Source organism: Peromyscus californicus, unplaced genomic scaffold (assembly GCF_007827085.1).
Source record: "Peromyscus californicus insignis strain IS unplaced genomic scaffold, ASM782708v3 Scaffold_10__1_contigs__length_136768540, whole genome shotgun sequence".
Lineage (NCBI taxonomy): Eukaryota > Metazoa > Chordata > Mammalia > Rodentia > Cricetidae > Peromyscus > Peromyscus californicus.
In genome coordinates this window covers 111,839,980-111,856,527 of record NW_026294391.1, presented here as the reverse complement: position 1 = coordinate 111,856,527, position 16,548 = coordinate 111,839,980, and the positions used below count along the sequence as shown (strand labels likewise).

Genomic DNA, 16,548 nt, shown 5'->3' with positions numbered 1-16,548 from the left:
AGTATTTCAAATGTACAGCATAGACTGTCAATATATAGGAATCGACTGCTTTCCTTTATATTCTCAATGAACAATTGGAAATTTTTAAAGTCCAATACCACTTCTAATAGCAGTAAAAAATGAATGATATTTATAAATGTGTGTGTGTGTGTGTGTGTGTGTGTGTGTGTACACACAGAAGAAATTGAAAACACTGATAAAAGAACCTAAAGAATATAAGAACATATAAATAAATGTGTTCATAAATTCAATATTGTAAATGATACCAATTCTTCCCAACTTTATCTACTCATTCAATGCTATCCTAAACAAGCCAACCAAGATCCTAGCTATTTTGCTTATCAATGAATAAACTAATATTTCAAATATACAAAATAGAATGTCAGCATACAGCAATTCATTGCTTTCCTATATATTTTTATCAATGAACAATTGGAATTTCTTTAAAAGTGTGATCCATTCATATAGATTATAACGAAGCAATAAACATGAAGGACATGTGTAAATGCGATTTATACACTTATCTATTCTGGTATGTAAATGAACATGAAATAGCCAAGGCAATACTGAAGAATAAAGTCAGGCGACTTTACACTGCTCAATATCAAGACATAGTCTAAAGCTACAATGAGGAACACAATATGTAGTTGGTAGAGCAACAGGCACAGTGCAATGAAATAAAAATTAAAGATAGTACCTCCAAAAGACTCAACTAACTGATTTTGTTAAATGCACAAAGGCAATATGATAAAGTGAAATACACTCTTTCAGTAAATATTGCTGGAGTAAATATCCATATGAACAAATGTTTCTCTATAGAACATATAGGTGACCCATAAACTCACAGAATGATGTCCAAAATCATTAAGTATCAAGTAAATACAAATAAATTGAAACCATAATAATTTATAACAACACAATTATCAGAGTGGGTAAAATAAAAGAGTAACAACATCAAATGCTAAAATATGCAGAGTAATTGTATCACTCATACATTGCTAGTGAGTATATATAAAGTCATATATATATAAAGCTCTGAAAAACAGTTGGCCAGCTGCTCATAGATATAAACACACTATTATCTAGGACCTACAACTGTACATCTGAACATTTATTCCAGAGAAATGAAAACACATTATCTGCCCCAAATCTCTATATGTCCTCAATAGTTTTCTGTTGCTATGATAAACGTGACCAAAAACAACTTAGGGGAAGAAATGGTTTATTTCAGCTTACAGGTTACAGATCATCATCTAGGAACCCAGTGCAGGAGCTCGAGGCAGAAACTGAAGCAGAAGCCATAAAGTGTTTGTTTGCATTTCTGCTCACTCAAATAAAGAAACCCCCACCAAACTATCAAACATACACAGATAATTAAGGAAAAAGCAAATCATTTCGATACAATCCCTTCACTTTCCAGATTCCCTAAAATGAAGGTTTCTTATGTTCTTTACCATCAGACTACTAACTGAGGAACTGTGGCTGAGTTGGCATAAATGTAGACATTTTTTCTAAACCTTATTATAAAGACCAGCACACAGACTTCCTTGATGTTTCAAGTCCTGTGCTCAGCCCGAGTTACATGACAGACACTGCCCATACATTCTGACTTCTCCAATCTATAGATTTCAGCATTCCAACAACCCCCATCACTTGACATCTCTAGGCATGTACCTCTAATGAGCTGAGCTTCCATCCCTCTGAGAGCCAAATCTTCCAACAATGTTTGAGTCTCTCAGCATTTACTCTTGGTCTGGAATGAGGATTCTAGGGACCCAGTGTCCCCTCTTTCACTTATTTCCTATCTAATCAGGATCTTGGGGCGAGTGGATTTAGCATTGAGTGCATTTTTATCCCATGGTTCTACAAATGCTACATCTGTAGTATTTAGCCTCAGCTTTAGGTCCCTCTAAATGTAAGACCACATCAGTCCCATCTTGAACATTGTGGGGGTAAGGAACAGCACCTGAGATATTGGTACTTCTACCAGTGAGAAGCTATTCTTCATGTGCCCCAGCATTGACTTTCTCTCTTTACTTCCCCATTTGTATTTATGTTTCATCATCACTCCCCTTGAGTAAGGACCCCTTTCAGTGTATGCTAACTCTACACCATAGAGTGGTGTAAATTCTTTTCTTAAAGGAAGTCAACACCATTTGAACTCATTTCCTGAAGTGCACAAATCAGTACTGTAGTTCAGGTATTGCACTCTCATTCTTTCCCTTCTTTCTCCATTCCCCCACAATAGCCTATATACAATAAAGATCCATCACTACCGGCATCACTTCTGCTGCCCTTTATAGCAAAAGAAATAAACCTACCTTTCATTTTCAACTGTCCTCTCTTCTTCTCTGGTAATTAATCTGGTTTTATTGTTATAATTTTGCATTTTCAAGATTGTTAAGTAGAATCATATATATGTCACCTTTAGGGTTTGAGTTTTTCATTGAATATGATTTTCTTGAGGTATATCCAGGTTATTGTATGCAACAATACTTTGTCACTTTTTGTGCTGAATTGTATTTCATCCACCTGTTGAAGGACATTTTGGTTGCTTTTTGCTTTGTACTATTATAGGAAGGCCTCTATAAACAATTGTGCAGTGTGATGGCTCATCCTAGTTATCAACTTGACATATTTGGGAAGAAAGAACTTCAATTTAAGAATTGTCTTCTTCACACACGCTCTCCAGGGTGTTTGCAGAAACATCTGTTCGTTTCCTGCACAGCAACCCGGCTGCAAGAAACAAACCATGTCTATTCTCAAGATCCATGCCCGAGAGATCTTTGACTCCCGTGGGAACCCCACTGTTGAGGTTGACCTCTGCACCTCAAAAGGTCTCTTCCGTGCTGCCGTGCCCAGTGGTGCCTCCACAGGCATCTATGAGGCCCTAGAACTCCGTGACAATGATAAGACTCGCTACATGGGGAAGGGTGTCTCAAAGGCTGTTGAGCACATCAATAAAACTATCGCACCTGCTCTGGTTAGCAAGAAACTGAGTGTTGTGGAACAAGAGAAGATCGATAAACTGATGATTGAGATGGATGGCACTGAAAATAAATCCAAATTTGGTGCAAACGCCATCCTGGGAGTGTCCCTGGCTGTCTGCAAAGCTGGTGCCGCAGAAAAGGGAGTGCCCCTTTACCGTCACATCGCTGACTTGGCTGGCAACCCTGAAGTCATCCTGCCCGTTCCAGCTTTCAATGTGATCAACGGCGGTTCTCATGCTGGCAACAAGCTGGCCATGCAGGAGTTCATGATCCTCCCTGTGGGGGCGTCCAGTTTCCGGGAAGCCATGCGCATTGGGGCAGAGGTTTATCACAACCTGAAGAATGTCATCAAGGAGAAATACGGGAAGGATGCCACCAATGTGGGTGATGAGGGCGGGTTCGCACCCAACATCCTGGAGAACAAAGAGGCCCTGGAGCTGCTGAAGAACGCAATTGGGAAGGCCGGCTACACCGACCAGGTTGTCATCGGCATGGATGTGGCTGCCTCTGAGTTCTTCCGGTCTGGCAAGTATGACCTGGACTTCAAATCTCCTGATGATGCCAGCAGGTACATCACGCCTGACCAGCTGGCTGACCTGTATAAGTCCTTCATCCAGGACTATCCAGTGGTGTCCATCGAAGACCCCTTCGACCAGGATGACTGGGAGGCCTGGAAGAAGTTCACAGCTAGTTCAGGCATCCAGGTGGTTGGGGATGATCTCACGGTAACCAACCCTAAGAGGATTGCCAAGGCTGTGAGTGAGAAGTCCTGCAACTGCCTCCTGCTCAAAGTGAACCAGATTGGCTCTGTGACCGAGTCTCTGCAGGCGTGTAAGCTGGCCCAGTCCAATGGTTGGGGCGTCATGGTGTCCCATCGCTCTGGGGAGACAGAGGATACTTTCATCGCTGACCTGGTTGTGGGACTCTGCACTGGGCAGATCAAGACTGGTGCCCCATGCCGATCTGAGCGCCTGGCCAAGTACAATCAGATCCTTAGAATCGAGGAAGAGCTGGGCGGCAAGGCCAAGTTTGCCGGCAGGTGCTTCAGGAACCCCCTGGCCAAGTAAAGTGTGTGTGGAGATCCCTGGAGCCACCGGCTGCTTTGACCCTGTCCCTGATATCAACGAGGCGGCTCAAAGCTGGCCCAGCGCCTGTCCCTCCCATGCCGCCGCTTCCTTAGACGTCCTTAGACAGCCACACCTGACCACCTTGAGCCTGCTGGAAACCCCAGCTTTGTAATCATGTGATTGGTCTGAATCATTGTTTCTGTCACCTCACTTCCAAGCTAAGTGTCTGAAGCCCATTGTAATCTTTAGGGTGGCCGCAGGTAAGATCCCTGCCCCAGCGGTTCTACATGTAAAATAAAAGCCTCAGTGACCCATAAAAAAAAAAAAAAAAAAAAGAATTGTCTTCATCAGATTGGCCTGTGGGCATTCCTATGGGGGGGATTTTCTTGATTACTTATTGATGTGGGAGGGTCTAGCCCTCTGTAGGCAGTACTATCTCTAGGCAGATTGGCCTGGGCTGTATTAAAAATATAGGTGAGTAAACTAGTGAATCTTATTCCCAGACTTTTGGCCTTGAGCAAGATAGCCTTGGTATGGCCATTAACATAGTAGAAAGATTGGGATAAATGACTGTTAATAACTGTAGTACCTGAATGCAACTGCAAAATCTGTTAGAGATAGCATAATTTTTTGTTCAACAGCTTATTCTGTGTGGAGAGCAAAGATGTATTTGAAGAAAAACCTGAAGCTTACTCACTGAAATTGAGAACTCCAACTTCCCCCGCCTCTACGTGACTGGGCCAATAGACGCTACTATTTAAACAACCCAGTTTTGTCTACCAATGAGCTTTGTATTTGGGCAGGTTATTCAACTTCTTTATGTTTCAGTTTTATGAAGATGGCAATAACATGTATCTCCTAGAATTAGTATGACTATTAAGCTAAATAAATGCATGTAAAACTTGTAATGATATCAGACACTTTGGAATAATTCCACATGTATTAACTATCATTGTAATTATTACAAAGCTATTATTATAGGAGAAACCCTTGTTAAATGCCTGCTGTCTATATACCTCCATTAAAAGAAATAAATAACACTAAATAAACCCAGCAGATTGTGTGTGAGTGTGTGTAAAATAATAATTAAAGAGTAAGAGGCCAGCGTTTTCAGAAGTAGTTGATGAGATGTGAAAGTAATTGGAGGGAGATGGAAGGGGAAATTATGTAAATGCAGTATCCATATAGGAAATTCTCAAAAAATAAAAAAATTAAATAAACAAATAACACTCATTATTCCACTTTGTACATGGGAAATTTCTCAGTGTGTCCTAATGCCATAAGCTTTCAGAAGGGTTAGTGGTCCCCATCAATCAAGCAATAATTTGACATTACTCTTATGCTTGGAGGTCATGTGTTTCCAACTGCTTCTACATTTTCATTTGTCAGAAAATTCAAAGAGAATGTCTCAGTTGAGGAAATCTACCATTTTCCCCATTTATGCCTCCCGCTTCCAAACTATAGACTCTCCCATTAGTTTATTCATTTTTTCTTACTTCTCCTTTCTTTAGCTATTTATCTTATTAAACTCTTCAATTCTCTTTATCAGATCAATTTACTTTTTTCCTTTTATCTTATTTATTTATCTATTTCTTATTATTTCCCTTCATCCCACCCTATTATTTTATACCCTTATTTCTCTTTATCCTATGTTATTTACTCTATGATTATAAGTTGTTATATCCTTATATTTCAACCAATACCATTTTCCCAGTTATTCTATACAACCCAGCCTCTTTTTTCTATATCAATGGGTCCTAATGCTGCAACCCTTTAAGACAGTTCCTCATGTTGTGGTTCCCCAACCATAAAATTATCTTGTTGCTACTTCATAACTGTAATTTTGCTGCTGTTGTGAATAGTAATGTAGATATCTGATATGTAGGATATCCCAAAGGGTCACAAACCACAGGTTGAGAACCTCTCCCATCTATCATACCTTTATATCTTTCCAAAATCACTCCCCCTTTGTTCTTTGTCATCTTATGTTTTTTTATGTTACCCCATCCTCTTTAACTTATACCATCCCTTATTCTTTTTCTCTCAACCTTTACTTCACATCATCTTTTCTTTATTGTCTTACCAGTTCACTTCATCATCCATCATCCTCTCCTATTATTCCATGTTGCCTCCTCCTTCACCCTATCACCATTCCTCTTATATCATGCCCTCCTCTTAATTCTCCATCACTCCCCTTATCTCATGTCATACATACTCCTAACTCCCTAGTGCCCTTCCTTCTTATCCCTTTCCATCCCCTCTACTTTATTCTCCATTGCCCTTCATTCTTATCCCATATTATCCCCTCCTCTTTATCCACCATCATCTCTCCCCTTTATCGCATACCAACCCCTCTCTTTTTTCACAATCATCTCCCTCTTTTTCTCACATCATACCCTTGTTTTTACTCTATATCACTTCTCTCTCTTATCCCATGTCATCTCCTCTTTATTCTCCAGTATCTTTCCCCTTTATTTCATTTTCTCTTCTCTTCTTTATTCTTCATTATCCTTCCTCCTTATCTCAAGTCATCTCCTCTTCTTTATTCCATCATTCTTCCCCATTATCCCACATCATCCCTTCCTCTTTATCCACAACCACCCCTCCCCCTTATCCTATGTTCCCTCCCCCTTATCCTATGTCAGCCTCTCCTTTTTATTCCCTGTCATCCTTCTCTTATACCATCACCCCTTGTTCCTTATTCCTGAACACCCCCTTGCCCCATGTCATCCCATCTTATTTCCCATCATCTCTGCTTCTTACCTCATATCATCCTGTCCTCTTTATCCACCATCACCCATCCCCTTTATCCCATACCGCCTCCCCCTTATCCTGTATCATTCCCTCCTCTTCATACTCTATTATCTTTTCCCATTATCTCATGCCATCTTCTGTTTGTTACTCCTTATCACTCCATAATCCTGTTATCCCCTCTTCTTTATTCTCCAACACCCCTCCTTCTTACCCCATATCAAGCCATTTTCTTTATCCACCATTGTCTTCCCCCTTAATTCCATGTCACATCTTCTTTATTCTCCATCACCCTTACACCTAATCCTATATCATTCTCTCTCTTCATACACTATTATCTTTCCATTTATCCAATGTTGTACCCTCTTTTTGCCCCATCACTCCCTCAACCCATCTCATCCCTTCCTCTTTATCAACCGTCTTTTCCTTTTAACCTATGCCATAGCCTCCCCCTTATTCTGTCATCCCCTCCCCTTTATTGCTCATCTCATCTCCCTTCCATTTTATTCCCCATCATCCTTCCCTTTTGTGTTCCTCTTCTTATTCCTGATCACCCCTTATCCCATGTCATCCCATCTTCTTTGTTTTCTATCATCTTTCCTCATTACTCCATATCATCTGTTCCTCTTTTCCACCGTTATCTTTCCCCTTTATCCCATGCCATCCCCTCCTTTTCATCCACAATCACCCCTGCCCCTCATACAACAGCATCCTCTCCTCTTTATTACCCATCATCCTTCCCTATTATCCCATGCCATCCCCTCTTCTTTAGTTGCCATCTTCTCTCTCCTTTATTTTGTGCCATCTCCTTTTTATTCCCCATCACCCATCTACCCTATGCCATATCATTCCCTCCTCTTTATCCACCATCATCTTTATTTCATGTCTTTATCCCCCATCACTCTTTATCCCATGCCATCCTCTCTTCTTTATTACCCATCACCCCTTCTCCTTATCTCATATTATCCATTCCTTCTTTTCTACTCCACATCCCCTCCTTTTATATTGTGTCATCTTCTCTTTTTCATTTCATATCAACCCCTCCCCTTTGTTTCTCTTCCCTGTCTTATTTTCCCCTGTAGATCTCCACTCAGAGCTTCCCAACTCACCCCAAAAGTTTTAAGTTAAAGAAACCACACTGTACACCATGAATATGGTGGGGTCACAATACAGATGTTTATTAATGATGAAATGCCAGAGAAGTTTTAACAATCACAAATCTTCGAGCTCTGTGGTTGTTACCCATTGTATGATCAGTTTCTATCCCTCAATACAATACATTCTTCATTCTAAGGACCTTAGCGGTTGTTAGCCATAAATATCAGTTATAATTTGGATGTCATACATAACCCATACCTGTGTTTTACCAGAGCAAGTCCCGCAAATTTCTACCGTCCTGTATAGAGGAAGTACAGAGACGATAGGTAAGAAAGTTTGTAATCTGGTGATGTTAACTACTTGGAACTATGTGTCTGTGCCTAACTAGTTGTTTTACTGACAACGGGGGCGTGAACACCTGCTGCCTTTAAAACAGGTCCAGGACTAAAATCTAATTTTTTCCTCTAACTTTTGACCCCAGAAAAGCTAGTTAGGCTTATACTTGAGGTTTCTCTGTTGGCACATCCTGAGCAAAACTGCACAGAATTTTGGGAGCGGCTGCTTGACGAGCCAATGGTCTAAATAATTTGAGCAGGGGAAAGAATCCTGAGGCGGTGGAATTGCTGCGGGGACACGGCAATGAGTTGGTGTGACACAGTTTAGCATTAATTGTTTGTCAGCTGTCTGTAGGCTGACCTACCGTTCTAACATGCCTCTTGAGGGCCTTTCCAGTGAGCTCTTAGGAGGAGGGTAGGAAAGTCAGGAAAAGCATGCAATCCCCTGGGGGTGGGGGAGGGAAAGCACCTCGAGATTTGTGAGCTTCTCTGGGACAGATGTTTATCACAAATGTATATTAATTAAAGGAAGGGGCTGTAATGAGAGAAAGCCTGGATCAGGGGTAAAAGAGAAGGCAAGGTAGCACCAGGGAGCCTGGGCATGACACAGAAACATCTCTGCTTTTACCAGCTGAAGATACCAAGCATCCCCAGTAATGGGGCTGGCAGTGTATTTGGAATTCCCATCCTGACCCGAGCATCAGGTGGAACTCCTTCTTACCCTCAGGTCTTTGACTTCAAAACTTCTGAATGTTTCCTGTGACATTCCAGGTCTACCCCCACCCTTTTCCCCTGTCTGGTGCCTTATGGGAGGGAAAACATCTAAGGAGAGAAGCCGATGCCAGATTTGCCCTCCTTCTCTTCTTCCTCAGCCTTGGGGGGGTTACCCGCTCCTTCCTCATCGTCATGGGAACGGGTGCCGGGAGGCACAGTGGGCTCCTCAGAGGAACCTGGAAAATAGTAACAATGTTAACTTGTTATGTTTCTAAACTTCATACTTTGCACACTATCCAAGACACTAAGACCTATTCTTTTCAAATACAATATGAGTTTCAAATATAATATGAGGCAAAAAGGCAGAGCAAGGAAAATCACCCCCATCTAACATGTAAGAAAACTTCAGCCTAATAGAAAAACAAAGAATTTTGAATCTAGGAGCATTATGGAAGTTGGCATAAGATTTGGGTTAGGAAACACAAAGAGTGAGGCAGATGCCCCATGCGCAAAGCAAATAGACCATACCACCACAGATACGGGGGAAAGGGTGAACTCCTAGCCATGAACACCACCCTACAAGTAGCCTGGTTAACTTTACCAGGCAAATGAGTGACAGAGCTGGAGCTGGAAGCTTACAACACTGTGTGGAGGGCAGAAAGCAGGTGTTATTCTTCTGTGATTCTTGGAAGGACATGTAGCCCATGACTTGGCAAGACAGAGACTTGTTTTTAAGCAGAGTAGTACCTACAGGGAATGTAATATCTGCCCCATCTTTTTGAAACCAAATTGCCTTTTGATTCTGAACTTCTTCCGAGTTGAGATCTTCTGGCACAGGAACTTTTACATTCATGACATCTTCAAGATTGACAAGCACATCTTGTGGAGGATCTAGAATTGTACTGAGAATGGAGGCATCTTCAGTCTCTGAAACCACCATGCTAACTTCATCTTCATCGAAAACACCTACTCCGTCTCTCTTCAAATCTGGAATCTCACTGTGAATTTGAACATACTCAGGCTCAGGTACTGCACTCATAACCAAGTATCCTTCAAGATCAGGGTTTTCTTCAGAGTCCTGGTTTCCACTAACACCGGAGGCTTCTTCATGTCCTTGTATTTCTTCATTTGAGGCTTCTTCATTGTTTGGGGCCCTACTCACCTCTGAGGATTCTTCCTGTTCTTGAATTTCTCCAGAATCAGAGGTATTTTCAGGACCTGTGATCACATGGAGAGCTGGAACTTCTTCAGGGTTAGGGGTTTCTTCCAACTCCACAACTCCATTGACTTCTGAAGCTTCTTCATGATCTGGGATTTCCTCAGCATCTGAGGTTTCTTCATCACTTGGGATGCCATCAAAATCTGGTACCTCTTCAAGATTTGGATCTTCATCAGAGTCTGAGAGTCCATTAACTTCTGGGAACTCTTTATGATTTGGGATTCCATGTCCTATGGGGTCTTCTTCAGGACTTGGGACCACATGAAGAGCTGGAACTTCATCAAAATCAAGGTCTTCAGAGTCTGGAATCCCATTAATTTCTGGATATTCTACATGGTCTGGGATCTCTTCTGCATTTGAGGATTAATCATTTGGGACTTCAACTGCTGGGATATCTTCAAAATTGGGAACTTCTTCTGAATCTTGGGGTTCATCATTATTTGGGACATTTATATTATCTGAGATTTCATTAATGTCTGGGGCTTCATTATTACCTGGGATTGCATCAGCGTCTGAGTCGGAATCTTCGTTGTTTGGAACTACATCAAGATAGGGAACCTCTGCAAGATACAGATGGTCCTGGTCTTCAAAATCTGATCCTTCTTCAAAGTCATAGTCCAAGTTCTCTCCAAGGTTCAAGATATCATGCACATCTGGGGCTCCTTCAGGGTCTGCAACCACAAAAAAACAAGGTAATTCTTCAAAGTTTGGGATCTCAATGAGTTCTGGGTTTTCATCAAGTTCTAGAATATCCTCAAGGGAAGGAAGACAATCAAAATTTAGGGTGTCATCATCATCCTCACCAGCACCTCCTCATCCTCACCATCATCTTCTTCATCAAACTCTGATATGCCCTGAAGATGAATGTCATGAATATCAAGGTAATGTGGGATTTCAAGATCTTGAACTTTCCCCAAAACTACTCCCTTGCTGAAATATTAAAATACTAACTCTTCATTTACAGACATATTTTTCTCAGAGGATTCACCTTCCTTCCTCAAAGGGCTTATCTTCAGCAAGGACCCTGTTCTCTGGAAGGGCTTAGCCTTCTTCAAGGGACTGACCTTCAGGAAAGGCCTAACCTTTAGCAGAGATCTGATCACTAGAAGGAAACTGACCTTCATCAAAGGGCTGGCTCTGGGCAAGGATAGCAGCCTCAGCTTCAGTAGAGTTTTCCACTGGATCAGAAAGCAGAGCATCTTCTTCCATCTTTATGCGAGCGCTCCTAAATGGGAAGGAATTTGAAAAGGTTAGTATGTTTGCCCCAAAGTTGATTAATATCTAAATGGTATGAAATTGTAAGTCCTATAGGCTAAACATAAACAAGCCAGAAAGTTAAAACCACACTCACTGAATCTTCCTCAGATTCCGGCGTCTGATAAAATCCAGGGCTTCAGGGCTAGACTTCCACACACGCTTAGCAACCTGCTTCTGAATATGGGGGGGCACCTGGAGATAAAAATAGTAACCTTAATTACATATCACTTTTCATTTTTACTCATCTTTATTAGGTATTTGGGACTGAAGACACTGTGATCAGCAAACGTGGGAGGAATTTCTAGAATAAGAGACTTGTTATCCATGTAGAACTCTCCCTTATCTTGTGAACAGAAAAGGGATGTGTAGAATAAGTATAGTAAAAAGCCCTGCTTACCTGGAAGAGGATATCCCAGTTATCAATCATGGCACGGACCACATTGACAGATGCAACATAGTGATCAATCCCCAGCTTTGTGTTCCTGGATTCCTTCTTGGCCACCTTCCCCTTCTTCAGGAGAGAAGTTCCAAACACCAAGGCCAAGTTGGTGGAAGTCATCCGGTTACCTGGAACCTAGGTGAAGAAGTGAAATCAACCTTGAGGTAGCCCTAGAAGCTGTACAATAGGTGTGTGTCTTTTTATTGTTGGTTTTCTCTCTTTACCCACTTTACAACCAACTTGATTTCACTACCCAACAAATTTTTACCAGCTGTCCATCAATGCCAATGGAGTCTTCGCAGTTCTCCGTGATCTTATGCAGTGCCTTCAGCAGACGTTCAAGGGTATCACTGTGGCAGGGTGGCATCAGGTAGACCAGCAGCTGCAGGGCAGAAACCTGATCCTTGGGCTTCAGAGCTAGAGGAAGGAAAATGAGGCTGGTTCAGAGGGCTAGTCTTGGCAGCAGCCTGATATCAAAGGAGACCCATTTCTGCCTCATGGTTGCTGGTGATTGTAGAAAAAAGTACTCAGGCAACATGCTTTTGCTTCCTTCCAAAATATCTGCCTAGATCAGGGTCTCTGAAAACAAGAAGTGCCCTTCTCAAACTCAAAATCAGAATCAAAACTCTATAGAGCCTGGTTCTTCTTTGCCCTGAGAGGGTGAGCATATCCAACAACTTCCAGAAGCTTAAGAGAAATTTTCAAGCAATAGATTTGTAAGGGAAGAGCAAGAGGCACAGAAAAAAAACATAGAGAGGGCTTTATTAAATTTTTATTTTCATTAACAAATAATGACTGTATATTCTGGAAATGTATGTTTCATATTCTGATGTTCATTCTTTCCTAGATTCATGAGGGTCATATAGCCTGAGCTCTCTCAATATGCTCCCTAGATTTGTGTATTGCTTCTTTTTCTTGCACTAACAATGGAGGACAGAAGACTCACTTGCAGTCAGGAGGAAGGACATGTACAGATCATCAGGCAGCAGTGAGTCCTTCATTTCACGGAAAAACTCCTTGAGGAGTTCGGCCACATCATGTACATTCACATTGTCATCCAGCACAATATCCAGACCTTTTTCAAATAACTCACGAAGCTAAAAAAGGGGAAAGAAGATGTGAAAGGTCTGCCTTGCCCACCATAGGCACCTCAAGAAGTGACAAGCTTCAGTGAAGATAGCTGTGGAGTGTGTCTAGGGGTCTGTAAAGAAGATCTTACTCTCAACCATGATACTACCCCATGTCTACGAAAGAGCCCTTATTTCTCTCTTCCTTTTCTTATCTAAAGAACAAGCATGTAAATACAGTCAGTTTACCTCAAGCACTTTCCGCACAGAGTACTCAATGGTGAAAATCCCCACGGAGGTTAAGCCTGAAAGAAAAGATCAGAGATCCTAAGCATCTGTGACCCCTGTTTCCCAATCAAGTTTCCCCTTTTCTCCCTTAGTAGTTGCATCCCAACTTTCAGTGGTATCAGGGGGATGCTACTCAAGCCCTCCATCCTTCTCTCTCGCTTTCTACAACATTCTTCCTTTTCCCTTTACCCTTCAGTTGCAGCCTTCCTTGATTGAACTGCTTGTGGCTTCCTTACCATGTTTCTCAATGAATTTGCAGCAAGTCTCAACAATCTGGGGGACCTGTTGAGCAATTGGGTTGAGGCTCATCTTCCTTTTGGATCCCAAAAGTCGCTGCCCGATAGGAAATGAAACGTTTGAGAGCTGCAGGTTCTGCATCAGCTGGGTCCCATTCTCCAGTTCAGCCATGCTATCCACAGACACTGCACCCTGTGGAAAAAAAATCCAGTGTCTTGAAATGAAGAAGAAGGAGCATCCATTGGGACCTTCCTAAGTGCTGAATGACATTCAGAACCTCACAGTCTCTCTGTGGTAAGATAGGCCTACCCCTTCTATTTCTGTTCTGTCCCCACACCATAAGGACACAAGCCTTAAGTCTTCTCCACAAAGGGCCCCTGCCTAAAACCTCTAAGACTGAACTCACTCGACGACCACGGCGAGTGAACTCTCTGGGCAGGGTGGGCTCATTCCTCCTGCGACTGAAAAAGCGCCTCAAGCGTCCAAACATCCTTTGCACCACGTTTCCCCGACGACGGCGGCCTGCAGCGGGACCTGTGGCATCTTCAACCTGCATTGCAGCTGTCAGTTCAAGGTGCTTGCGGCGGGTAAGCTCATTCATCAGCACCTCTTCCAGGCGGATGCCAAAGGTCTTGAAAGCTGCAGCTGGGAAAGAATGAGAAATGTCAAAGCCCAGCAGCACTTGTATTAGGGGGGCTACATGGGCTTATAGTCCTCTTCCAAGCAACCATCAATAATCAACCCCTCCCCCAGGCCCGCAGTGCCCCTCTCTGTGGAGCGAGACCCTGCACTAGTTAGGTAAAAAGGACTCAATGTCACTCAACTACCCCGACGGATGGCTTAAGGTCTCATTCCTGTTTATGTGTTGTCAGTGCTTGACCACCGTGAAGCAATAGGGGACATTTCTTCTCGGGTTGATCTGTCTGGGGTACATCAACGGGGAAGCTAAGGCAGATCTGAGGGGACCACCCCAAGAGCCAGCAGTTATTCCTCCATTTTCTGATAGAACCCTCTAGTGGGTTTCTGGGAGGGAGGGGGAGGAGTCTTCCGGGGGGAATAAGCACCAGCAAGAATCCAGTATCCAGGGACGCTACCAGATGGGGTTTAGCCTTTTATTTATTTCCTAAGGAAAAGAAAAAAGCCCCTTTACCCCTCTCCTGTCCTGTCAGAATCAGAAACCACTTCTCCAGGGTGTTTGGACGGTCATCGGGTAGAGCTATGAAAAAAAAAAAAAGATAAAAGAAAAGACATATATATTCATATAGGAAGTGATAAGTAACTAAAACATCGCAATTAATTGATCTGCAGAGTGGGGAGGGGGAGGGGGAGGCTGTTCAGCTCAAGAAAAGTATTTTGCTTTGGCCCAGCCTCAGTTTCCCCTCCTTACAACAAGACTTGTCCTACCTAGCACATGCAAGATTCCAAGAATTTGACCTAACCAGTTTAATGCGCCAGATGCATCTTGCTATGAACCAGTAATTTCTCAGCACAACACTTAAAACATAAATTCAAAAGCTCAGAGCCGCTCGGATCATGCAACAGGCGAGAGGAGGGGCTCTGCCTGCAGCGCCACCATGGGTGAGGGTCTCCAAGTTACTGCAGAAGCGCTCACGCGCGGATTTGCCGTCGGCTCCTTGTGCTGCGGTGAGAGAATCGGCAACACCTGGCTGTCTCTCCGCTCCAAATCCCGCAGTGGTGACTGCCAGCGGGGTCTTCTCGCCTTTTGCTTCACCCAGTTCAGGCTGCGCCAGAGGTGCGCGCCTGGCGAACCTGGCCCCCACCCGGTCTTAAGGGAGCGCCCCTCGAGCACGGCGAACATCTCCCACGTCTCCCACCTCCCCTGTAGCCTGCAGCCAAATCTGTGCGCGTACCCCTGAGATCTCCCGGAGCGCTGGGACCCGATCCTGCGCCTGGTCCCCTGGCTTCCCCACAGCCAGTAGAGCTGGGTTGCGCTCTGAGCGCACCGCCGCCAACCCCCAAGCCCGGCACAGCCCTCCTGCTCTTTGCGGGGCTTGGCGCGTGTCTCTCTGCCTCTTTCCCACCGTCTCTATCTCTCTCCAACGTGCAGTCTCTTCCCGTCCCAAACCTCTTTAGAGTGCCTCTTTGAGCCTTGATCCCTCTTTGCCCGATTCTCCCACTACACCTGGTGAACCCAGTTTCCTCACCTGTCCTCGGTCCTACCGGGCTTACCGTTCCCTCAAAACCCCAGGCTTCGACTCTACTCAACTAATCTTTTATCTCTTCTGAAATTCAACAAGCAGTATTCAACTCCTGCTTCCTCCGTTCCCGGGGCGCCAGGAGATTGGTCCGATTCCGAGACCCCCTCTCACCCTCCAGGACCTCCAATCTGCCCCATCCCGCCCGGGGGGTCTACTCGCCCCGAAGGCGAGGACGCCACACTCCGGGTATAGCTCACCTCTGTCCGGCTTGAAATCAGAGAGGAAATGTCTGGCCAGGAGTTCTTGGTAAGCAGTCTCCTGCAGCTTCAGGCGCTCCAGCTCGGAGAGGCTGTGAATGGATACCATGTCCATCTTGCTGTCCGGGTTCTGTCCTGGTGCTCCTCCCAGGACGCTCACTAAAAAAATGAAGGCAGACAACAAGAGCAAAAAAAGCATGATTCTGGGACACTGTGTCCTTGCTGCCTTCAGAAAAGGCATGCAGCCACCCATTCTGGAATCGGATGATTATCAAGACTGCATCATCCAACTGTCACTGGACCTGGTAGAGGGAACTATGGGGGGGAGGTAAAGAGGGAGGGAAAACTGGGAGGCGGCTTCACCCTCAAGCAGGGCTGCCTCTAGTAGATTATTCAGAGGGAGAGGAAGAAGAAAAAAAAAAACAACTTGAAAAACAAAACCAGCTCTGAACAGATAGGCAGTTCAGAAAAGAGAAAAAAACTAACAAAAAATTAAAGAAAACAGGTTTTTTGAAAATAAGCAACCTTATTTTTTAAAGCACTTTGATACAACAATAAGACATAATAGTTTCTATTAATTAATTAAAACACTGATTTTTTTCATGATGATGCTCTAAGCTGTCTGGGTTAGGTAAAGAGAAGGCATCTATCCAAGCTAGGAATACTGTAA

General features: G+C 43.5%; 2 protein-coding genes across 5 annotated transcripts in view; one reads left to right on the top strand and one right to left on the bottom strand.

The window, feature by feature from the left end:
* The first annotated feature begins 2,683 nt into the window (after nt 1-2,683).
* Nucleotides 2,684-4,357, top strand: LOC128115937 (alpha-enolase). Its single transcript, XM_052747132.1, has one exon. The coding sequence runs from the start codon at nt 2,753-2,755 to the stop codon at nt 4,055-4,057; it is 1,305 nt and encodes a 434-aa protein (XP_052603092.1). The 5' UTR covers nt 2,684-2,752; the 3' UTR covers nt 4,058-4,357.
* A 3,603-nt stretch (nt 4,358-7,960) lies between these two features.
* Nucleotides 7,961-16,548, bottom strand: part of Arhgap36 (Rho GTPase activating protein 36) — a 30,484-nt gene continuing 21,896 nt past the window's right edge. For 3 of the 4 annotated variants that reach the window (XM_052747106.1, XM_052747114.1, XM_052747124.1), the window contains exons 2-13: nt 15,879-16,037; nt 14,613-14,678; nt 13,869-14,107; nt 13,462-13,654; nt 13,187-13,242; nt 12,817-12,967; nt 12,139-12,287; nt 11,829-12,005; nt 11,526-11,623; nt 11,293-11,399; nt 10,669-10,845; nt 7,961-9,191 (exon numbers count right to left, since the gene is read on the bottom strand). In XM_052747106.1, coding sequence (XP_052603066.1) covers nt 9,064-9,191; nt 10,669-10,845; nt 11,293-11,399; nt 11,526-11,623; nt 11,829-12,005; nt 12,139-12,287; nt 12,817-12,967; nt 13,187-13,242; nt 13,462-13,654; nt 13,869-14,107; nt 14,613-14,678; nt 15,879-16,037 — 1,700 coding nt within the window. In that variant the 3' untranslated portion in view covers nt 7,961-9,063. Of the gene's footprint in view, nt 9,192-10,668; nt 10,846-11,292; nt 11,400-11,525; nt 11,624-11,828; nt 12,006-12,138; nt 12,288-12,816; nt 12,968-13,186; nt 13,243-13,461; nt 13,655-13,868; nt 14,108-14,612; nt 14,679-15,878; nt 16,218-16,548 lie in introns of those variants that run through there. The other variant, XM_052747096.1, reaches the window with a different exon arrangement.